The sequence below is a fragment of the Salminus brasiliensis genome, chromosome 5, assembly GCF_030463535.1.
Source record: "Salminus brasiliensis chromosome 5, fSalBra1.hap2, whole genome shotgun sequence".
Classification (NCBI taxonomy): Eukaryota; Metazoa; Chordata; class Actinopteri; order Characiformes; family Bryconidae; genus Salminus; species Salminus brasiliensis.
Window position 1 is genome coordinate 15,436,576 of NC_132882.1, and position 10,561 is coordinate 15,447,136.

Below are 10,561 nucleotides of genomic sequence, written 5' to 3' on the forward strand. Positions count from 1 at the left end.
AAGAGAAGAGCAGATAAGAGAGAAAAGAAGAGAAGACTAAAGAATAAAGAATAAATGTGATGAGAAGATAATGTGTGTAAGAAAAGAGAAGAAGAGAAGAGAAGAGATTAGATGTGATGAGAGAAGAGGTGAGAAAAGGGGATGAAATGATATATGATAAGAGGAGATAAAAAGAGAAGAGAAAAGAAGAGATAAGAGAAAAAGAGAGGAAACAAGAAAATAAGAGAAGAGAAAGAATAAAAAGATTAGATGAAATGAGATGAGATATGTTGAGAGGAGAATAGAAGGAAAGATAAGATAAAATAAAAAAGAAAAGACAAGGTGAAAAAAGTGAGAGGTAAAGAGAAAAAAAGAGAAGAGATGAAATGAAAAGAGAAGAGAGAAAAAAAGAAGCGAAGCAAAGAGATTAGATGAGAAGAGAAGAGAAAGAACAGAAGAGATGAGATAAGATGAAATGATGAGTGAAGACAAGACAAGAGAAGAGAAGAGAAGAGAAGAGAAGAGAAGAGGACAAGAGAGAGAAGAGAGGAGAAGAGAGGAGAAGAGAAGAGAAGAGAAGGGATATGATGAAATGATAAGAAAAGAGAAGAGAAGAGAAGAGAAGAGATGAAATGAGAAGAGAAGAGAAGAGAAGAAATGAGATAAGATGAAATGATGAGTGAAGACAAGAGAAGAGAAGAGAAGAGAAGAGGACAAGAGAGAGAAGAGAGGAGAAGAGAGGAGAAGTGAAGAGAAGAGAAGAGATAAGATGAAATGATAAGAGAAGAGAAGAGATAAGATGAAATGATAAGAGAAGAGAAGAGAAGAGAAGAGATGAAATGAGAAGAGAAGAGAAGAGATGAGATAAGATGAAATGAGAAGAGAAGAGATGAGAAGAGAAGAGAAGAGATGAAATGAGAAGAGAAGAGAAGAGAAGAGATGAGATGAGATGAGATGAGATGAGATGAGAAGAGAAGAGATGAGAAGAGATGAGATGAGATAAGATGAAATGAGAAGTGAAGAGAAAATAAGAGAGGAAATGAGAAAAGAAGTGAAGAGATGAGATGAGAAGAGAAAGAACAGAGAATGCTGAGTTCGAACTCTTGAGCACTCAATCATATGAGCACATTCACTCTGAATATGCTGAAGTCTGTGGTTTCTGAAGCATATTGGCACTAAAAAACCCAGGTGCCTTCATCACGATCTCCAGACTGTACAGACTAGCAGAAAGAGTGTAGAAGAAATACTCACCTTCCGCTGAGTGACTCACCCCGTCTCCTGTCTTCTCTCTCTCTCTCTCTCTCTCTCTCTCTGTTTTTATTTTTCAGACCTTTGATTTCCAAGCTTTTTTTTGTATCCTAATCCTCTATTGGGTTCTACTTTTTCTGCCTCCCCCTCAGCAGAGGAGCAAATCAACTTTGCTATGGTCAATCTAGCAGGAAACTGATCAGTCCATGTGTGTGCAGAGAGAGAAAGAGAGAATTAATGGAAAGCTCAGAGGCTTTTTCCCTCCTCCACCTCTCGCTCTCTGTTGAATCCCCCTAAGCGAGGTTTCTGACTCTCAACGGGTGGGTTCATAATGAAGTTTATTTGGACCCAGTTCCAGGACCTGATAAGAGGTGATGCACAGCGTGACAGTAAAAAGAGGGAGTACTGGCACGCAGGGCACTTGTTGAGTAGGTGGTCGGAGATTGGGAAAATAATTATGCAGAAGTAACGGCTCCCACAGCAGAGTTACTACTGTATAGCAGCCACATAATCCCCTGGTCCTCTTTCTTAGAAAACGAATTGGAGAGGAGCTTAAAAGAGAACAAATGCACACCCTGGCATACACATACACACACACACACACACACACACACACACACACAAGCTTAGCATTAATATTCGATGTAGAGGTTTTTGTCAATATGACGTGAGACCACAGACTTATAAATGTGCAAACACCATCAAATATATCCTGCGACTAAGACTGCAGAGCGAGTAGGTTGGAGCTGTTTTTGCTACAAGCACCAATGTTAACACTTAGAAGACTAGATTTACTATTGCTGTATTGAAATGCATTCAATTTATAGTCCTATTTACATAATCAATCATTAATGATTGAATCACATGAATCACATATAAATGTGACTTTCTGGTTTGTCTCAATGTAAAGGAATGACAACAAAATGGCAAAAAATGTGGAGAATGTTATCTTTTTTGCTAAATCAAGTCATAAGTATCAATTTTGGGGTTCAAGTACAACATAAATTCATGCGCCAGCAGAGGAACGTTTTTCAGACTAAAGATAAATGAAAAGCCGTCAGAGAATTTTTTAAAATGAGTCACTTTGGGGGCCCTTATAAAGGTCAAACTATATCAGATTTTGTTTTTTGTTTTTTGTTTTTTTGCCTCATCTCAGAATTTCATGATGAATGGACAATTACAAATAGTTCAAATCTACTTGGAACTTCTAGTTGCATTAAATTACATTTGTAATTGTATTGACTTATTGTCTATGCAGCCTGTCTCGTGTTATTTTCTTTGTACTTTGTACACCGGAGACATCTCCTAATAGTGTTTTATTGTACTGTACAACCCTGTATTAGTACAATGACAATAAAGTTCAACTGAATTAAAAGTTCAGAACGTTTTGCCTTCCACTGTAAAATGACCATTTTGCAGATCAGTACAATCTAGGTTTTGAAGCTGCATATATAAGAGACTTTCTTTTAATAAACATCCAACCAAGCAAGCTTCCTTTAACTTCTTAGGACTGAAGTCGTCCCAGAACAGCCTTGTGATGTAGCACATAAATTGATCATGGATGGGAAGTTTCTACTCAAGCCATGGAAATTTAAGCTTTAAAGCACTGCCCATATTAGTTCATATCGACATTACTCTGTCAGGTGGCACATGTATGATGTTTTACAGCTTAAAGATTCCTTCTAGAATGATGTAATTGCGTTCCAGTTCTGCTGCTGTGTTCCACTTCACAGTCAAGCCTGGATATGATGAAGCTGAGAGGTAGCATGCACTCAGGCAAGCTCGCATCCCCTTTTAGCTCCAATGTCAATAACATTGATGAGCATATTTCATAAAGAGTTGCTAGTTGATATAATGTCCTGGACATGCCAGGATGCATTATTAATGGAGCATTACCCTTGGGTACTGATGGCTCAGTATTGAACTGGCAAAGAGAGAGAGATAGAGAGAGCGAACCAGGGTTTAACCAGTTGCGTGGTCCACACTGCTAGATTTAATAAATTTCCATATATAGTTCAAATCACTCTTCTTAAACATTTTAAGAATGACTAACAGACTAATTTAACATACAAATGTTACAATGTATGTTCCAAAGTTTAACACTGCTTTTAATGAGCAAATTCAACTAAAGGTACACATTGCTGACATGTTTTCAAATGAAGTCTCCATATAAGCTTTCTAACAGAACAGAAAGTTCTGGGGCAGTGGCACGAGTCAAAAAGTCACCAATCCAATGCTAGGGGAATTCTGTAGTAATTTCTGGTCTGTAGAACTGATCAGACATCAGTACCTGATCACACTAATGCTCTTGTGGCTTAAGATGGTTAAATAATCGTATTTTAGAGGAACCTATTAAATAAACAAGTGCCCAAACATTTGCATGTCATAGTGTAAGAGGCTTGAGACAGAGGCAGTTATATTTTACTTTGAATAAAATCAGGAAAGGGTTAAGAGGGACCCACTGATGACCGCAAATGCAATGTATTCAAATGCACAGCACATGTACCCATCTCCACAGGGAAGCACTTCTAATAGAATGCTCCAGAGTAACTGCACACAAGTCCAAGGTCAACATTCCCAATACAAAGCATTGGCTAGAGGGGCAGAATCAGGCTGTGGAGCAGTGTTACATTGGAGTGATTAAGCTCCTCCCAAAAGCTTTGGAACGAGGTTAAGAGTTTCCAGTTCTTTAGAAAACCCTTAGTACAGCACCATGCTCATGTGGCAGAATATGCAAAGTCTTAAAATCAGGTGGTAAGCCCTTCCAGAATTGTAGAGGAAGTCACGGCAGAGTTTAATTTAACTAGTCAGCCATCAAGCCGCACAACTTGCCAAAAGGTTCCAATCTTTATAGACATTTGTTGTAATTGATCAATTTGATTTAAAGATTTGCTTGACAATCTTACCAATACATTTGTGACCTTACTGTAGACAAGATGCACACCAACAAGGAGGCCTTGTATTAGAATATAAATCAGGAAAAGAAACGAGAGAAGAAACAGTTTTCTCACAGCAGAGGACTTTATTCCGTCACAGGTGTAAACAGACAGATGCCTTCAATGTTTCAGTATCCACGTCATACCTCACACAAACAGAACAGGGCATTCCCATATAAAAAAAGAAAATATTGGTCTTCAAATGGTTGTAAATGAGGGGAGCATATGCAAGACGTTTCAAAAGAGGACCTCTACTCCTTGGAGGCCATGTGGGCCATCAGGTCACAGACACGGTTGCTGTAGCCAAACTCGTTGTCGTACCTAGGAAAGAAATACAAAAGTTTGTAAAAGCAAAAATGCTTCAGCAGGATAATGCATTTAAAAATTAAAAATCAATACCATGTCACCAGCTTGACAAAGTGATCATTGAGAGCAATTCCTGCACCAGCATCAAAGATTGAGGAGCGTTCATCACCGTTGAAGTCTGTGGACACCACCTGAAACCAGAGTTAAGACTGTTTAGGATATTCAAGCACTGCCGCATATTTCTAGAAGGTAATCACCCCCCCTACAGACACCAACCAAAGCCAGCTCTCTTTAAAGTATCGAAGACGCTTCTGAAAGTTGTAGCTTTTCTTGCTGGAATGAGGCACCAAAGCAGCAAAACATGCGCACACCAATGCCTGAACCATGTGCTGCCCTCCATTAGCCCTCTGAGAAAAACTTTAACTCCGCTACAACTTGCCCCACAGCGTCAATTCCTTAACCCCAACACAGAAGTCAAACATCTTAACAGCATTAGGAATCACTGGCAACAAACTAAAATAAGTGTTAACATTTATGTAGCCATTTTGAATAAGAGCATGGCATTTGTGCCATAGCATGAACTGGAAATCAATTGGTTTAAGCAATAGCGGTCAGAGGTGTAAAGTAACAGGGTACAAATACTTCGAAACCTTAAGTAAAAATTTGGTCTATACTTTGATTATTTTTCAGCTGAATTTACTTCCATTTCTTGTATTTCATTACGGTTTGTTTTCATTCCGACTGGTCATCTTTTTAAAAAACCCATCCAGATAAATCACAAGAGAGTAAATTTGACTGTAGTTGGACGAAAAGTATAAACTACTACCATTTACACCCTATTGGTTCCGCTCCATGAAACACATGTTAACGCTCATTAGTACACACAGATTATCCTTTAATATCAACATTAACTTTAATACAAGTTGTTATGGCTTTTAGAAAAAAGGTTTCTTTGGGGAGGTGGGGTAGTGTGTTTATAGGCCCCTGTGGCACAGCCTACGCTTTTGGCAGGTTTTCCTTACATTACTTTTATACTTTTAGTTTTGAAACCAGTACTTTAACTTGAGTAAAAAGTTTGTTGATACTTACCTGGTGTTCTGTGTATCCCAAAATGCCCTTCATGGGTCCCTCGGATGCAGCCTTGACTACCTTCTTGATGTCATCATACTTGGCCTGAAATGTAAAGAGCCAGCTTTAGACAGCTTTTAGAAAGACCACTCGTCAGATATTAGCATAAATATTTAGTATAGGAGCTCCAATCAGCGCGGTCATTTAAAGGGGGAGGGGGGGCACAGTCAGATTCCCAATCAGTGGTATAATCAAGAATAAGAAATTACTACATTTTACAGCCAAGAACCCTCACCACATGAGCTCCCATGCACTTCCATGCACGTACCCACTCAATTAGTTTTCACCAGCCAAAGAAATTTGGAGCAATGACCTTTTCAACACTTGACATCTGGGCACAAATGGGAAGTGCGATCACAACTATCTAAGCAATTGAGGAGCAGGTGCAGTAAAAGCTGTCTGTGTACTCACAGGCTTTTCCAGACGGACAGTCAAGTCAACCACTGACACATTGGGAGTGGGGACACGGAAGGCCATACCAGTCAGCTTGCTGAAAGAAGAAGCGAAGAGTTAGGAACCTTTGTGCCAGAAAACAGGAAATAACTAAAATGAGAACTTGCGGCCGATGACTGAACATGGCTTTCATTTTGAGCTTCACTGAGGATGAAAGCGTTTCACACATTTCCCCCCCCTTTCCATTTAACAAGTTTACACACCATTAAATGTTTAATTGTTTTAAAAATGGAAACCAAACCAAGGTGTTCAGGGCCAAAAGATTTACAAAATACTTAAATATTAATGCTTTTCAGATGGGGTAATGATAAAAATGACAGGACCTACATAAGCCTTAAAAAGAGGGACTTGACACTAAAGTGTTGCAGCATTATGAATAATTTCCTACAATAAATTGTCAGTCATCATGCCCTAAATAAGCAAGCCATCATTTAGGATGTACAATTTAAGAATAAATATTAATAACATAACTGACCCATTGAGTTCAGGAATGACCTTTCCAACAGCCTTGGCAGCACCAGTGGAGGCTGGGATGATGTTCTGGCTGGCACCACGGCCATCCCTCCACAGCTTACCAGAGGGACCGTCAACTGTCTTCTGGGTTGCTGTGATGGCATGGACTGTGCTCTGTGAGGGCAAAAGAAATTAGTCAAATACAGGAAAGGGCTTTGGAATCTCTTGGTACATCCTAGATATAAGCCTTTTAATCCATGTTTAATCTCTTACCATAAGGCCTTCAATGATTACAAAGTTATCATTGATGACCTTGGCCAGAGGAGCCAGGCAGTTGGTAGTGCAGGAGGCATTGCTAGAAAGAGGGAGAGAGACATTGAACTAGTCAATAAAATTACAGCATTTAGGACATACATGTACAGTGTGGTGTTCTTATGTAGACATTGCTTTATGGGGGAGGGGTGCAATTACACTTCAGTTGGTGACGCATACCCCCTGCTGGCCACTGGTTGTACATGCAAAATATTGTACACAATGTTAAAACAATGAGCCACAGAGATGATTATTCAGAGGAGATCTTTACCTGACTACTTTAAGGGACTTGTCATATTTCTCATGGTTGACACCCATGACAAACATGGGGGCATCAGCACTGGGAGCTGAGATGACTACTCTCTTGGCACCACCTTTCAAATGAGCCTAATAAGAGGGGAAATAAAGTTGCAGTTTACAGAAGGTATGTTTATATGCAAGAAAGTACAGGTTAGCTAAGGCAAAGCATTTGTAAGCTTGATTCAACACCATTACTTACAGAGGCCTTCTCAATTGTAGTGAAGACACCAGTAGACTCCACAACATAGACAGCACCAGCATCACCCCACTTAATGTTGGTTGGGTCTCTCCTGCAGGGTAGAGCAAAGACAAGGAGTGAGGGGTGCATGTGTGAGGGGTGCATGTGTGAGGGGTGCATGTGTGAGGGGTGCATGTGTGAGGGGTGCATGTGTGAGGGGTGCAGACACTCACTCGCTGAAAACGGTGATGGCATGTCCATCGATGACCAGCTTGCCACCCTCAGCCTTGACCTCTCCCTTGAACTTTCCATGGGTGGAGTCATACTTGAACATGTACACCTAGCCATCAAGTCAGAGGCATTAAACATCCTTGATTAATGTGGCTCCAAATTACTGGTCTCTGAAAATCACTCTTCATGGCATGCCAAGACCTTTCCCCAGTCAGGGACTAGCCTAGTTGTGGGCTACATTTTCCTTTCAGTGGAGAACCTCCATTCAGAATGCTGTGTAGTCGAGGTCTAGGCTTTGACCCTGTCTGGCAAACCAGGTTTAATTATGTCTACAGTCCAGGTTAACTCACCATGTAGTCCAGATCAATGAAGGGGTCATTGATGGCCACAATCTCCACCTTCTTGGAATGGAAGGCAGCACGGGTCACAAGACGGCCAATGCGGCCAAATCTAAAACCCAGAAGAAGTGTATTAAGTGCCAGTCAGCAACTACTCACACACCCTGTATAAAGCTGCAGCACTTCAACTAGAAATGGCATTTAAACACCTCTCAAAGGCTCCCAAAATAGCTGCTACTTCATACTAGTTACACAGAAGATTTACTTAATCAGGGCAATCACTGAAGATTAGTAAGAGAAGCATTTAATTCAAAGTAGACAGGTAGAGCCCACAAGTGTTTGTCTTTCTGACTGCCAGCAAAACTTTGTGCCGTCTTTTGCACACAAGCCAGCATCACAGCCAATTCATAGAATGTAAATGTTCAACTTTCTAATTCGTAATCAGGTGACTGCAGGAGCCCTACACTTCTTATAAGATGCAGGCAATATGAAACCTTTAAATCTGCAAGGTTTGTGGGAGCCACATTTAAAATACAGATGAAACAGCTCCACAGAAAAAGTCTGGCAGATGCATTACCCACCACTAGATGGTAGAACAGCTACGCCGCTAAGCGCAAAGGAACAGTACAACTCTACAACAGTAGTCATTGGACTATTAAACCCCACCCCCCCGTTAAGAGAGACCACCACCATCCCACCCTCTGAGGAATATAGTCTTGCACTCTTCTCCATTCAGAGAAGGCCTTCCCACCTTCAAATCCACTGGGTGAAGACCGTTATACTAAACCTGCATACATGGCTAGACTAAAGGTCAAACTTAATCTCATGACAATACAACTCATACTCTGCCACTGGCTTGTGGTTTTCAATTGCAGTAGGTAGCCTTCACCTGTGGTGCCAAGTGCAATAAACATACTTGCAGTGGCTTCTTTCAAATGACTTTAGAGCAGACTGACAGAGCATGCACTCTCAGAGCATGTGGCCACTGGGGGGCACGCAGGGAGGTGCGTGAGCAGTGGAGTTTAGAGCAAGAGGGTTTAGTTCATTCATGACTGAACAAGAGACAAGGGACAATCTGTGGTTCCCTTTCTGATAAGATAGGCACACATGGGTCTCAAATGTTAACCAGCCGCTTTGCATGAAGACAGCACAGGTTGAGAAATTGGACTAAGGATTAAAGTCCTGTTCTGGAGTAAGAGTAACAGCGAAAACATTTAATCTAGATCTAGTTAAAGTTTAACTCTGGAGTTGACCAGAAAGACTGATGAAAGCATTAACATGTACAGGACAAACATGTACACGTACACTTAAAACCATTGAAGCTGCAGCAGTACAGTGAAATGCCCAAACAGCAAGATTACCAAATAGCCAATGCCTCAACTATTAAGCTGAGCCTAAGGGCAATACTGATACAGAGCTTCTCCAAAGCATATCCTGAAGCCATCTGGACCCCAATTGTGTGTAGCTTACTGTACATGAATGCCTGTGACCCCTGTGCTATGTGGAAGGCTCAGATTTCTTATTACATAACATGCCCAAGTTTAAGGGCATGACAGCTGGTATCAGACGGTTCTGTCATTCACCATGTCCATCAAGGGGGTACAGACAGCTTTTAATGGCAAACTTTGACCCTTGGCAAACAAAAAGGGGAGTCTGAAACAAGATAAGCACAGAGCAAGTGACGTTTTGCCAGTACCTAGCGTCAGGCTGACGACAAGGCCTGCTTTGCAAACAGAGATTGCTTAAAACTAGAAAAGGCTAACGCAATCTCCTCCCATGTAGCCACCAGCATCAGTAGGTCAAATGAACAAAAAAGAAACTTCTCAATTGGTTAAACACTGCAACAGCAGGCCAAGGGTAGCCAAACATACACAGTGACTCTTTAAGGGGGGGGGGGGTACATTTTCTTTATAGTAGCTTTATCTAAACAGCAAGCAATTCAACTTCATAGTCAACACAAGTGGTCTTACCCATTGATGCCAACTTTAACCATTTTGCCTGCTTTGGTCTTGTCCTCTGCAATGAAGGGATTAATTAGTCATTAGTGACCAGGTGTTGCCCATGACAAACATCATGAACACCAACACCAGCACAAAGTACAAATGGCAATAAACAGTGCTGAGAGCATATCTAACAGTGGTAGGCGGCATTAGGCTAATTTACTTCTGCTTGCATGGTGAAGGGAGGTCAAAATTAGAAAGTATAATCCTGTAGCACTTTGAGGGGGTGTGGAGCACAAAGGCTTGCAAACCAAAGGGAAAACACTATAGGGGCTTACATTTCAGCCTTATTTGCACAACACTCTCTGGAAAGCATTGCCAAAGGCAGCATAAGAACACTGCATGAATAAGAACTTCAACAGTAGAAGCCATTAACTCCATAAAAAGTTAGTGGAATGGAAAAGCAGAGCAGAGTCTTTTCAACCAAGGCTAGCCTCCCTAACATGAAAGTAATGAAATTAGCTAAATCACAGCACAGCCAAATTGATAAACTAAGAGCTTGACATGCACTTGTACACCTTTCAAAGCAGGTAGAAGGTTTAGTTACCGTTTGTGAGTGGCCTCTGTCTGTCCCAGCAGCTGTGTGAGTGGGGAGGGAGCGCAGGCCCGTTCAAAATTTATTTCTGGTGTGATGGCCTTAGCCACGCCCCCTTGACTTTAACACTTAATTGCCCCGCCCCCTCATAATGTCAAGGTCAT

The 10,561-nt window shown here is 41.1% G+C and overlaps 1 protein-coding gene across 1 annotated transcript; it reads right to left on the bottom strand.

The window, feature by feature from the left end:
• Nucleotides 1–4,229: 4,229 nt before the first annotated feature.
• On the bottom strand, nt 4,230–10,438 carry gapdh (glyceraldehyde-3-phosphate dehydrogenase). Its single transcript, XM_072679567.1, has 12 exons — nt 10,410–10,438; nt 9,833–9,878; nt 7,875–7,974; nt 7,527–7,633; nt 7,315–7,405; nt 7,087–7,202; nt 6,777–6,858; nt 6,526–6,677; nt 6,009–6,087; nt 5,559–5,642; nt 4,563–4,660; nt 4,230–4,484 (listed from the first exon to the last, which is right to left on the bottom strand). The coding sequence occupies exons 2-12, from the start codon at nt 9,853–9,855 to the stop codon at nt 4,415–4,417; spliced, it is 1,002 nt and encodes a 333-aa protein (XP_072535668.1). The 5' UTR covers nt 9,856–9,878; nt 10,410–10,438; the 3' UTR covers nt 4,230–4,414.
• Between the last annotated feature and the right edge of the window lie 123 nt (nt 10,439–10,561).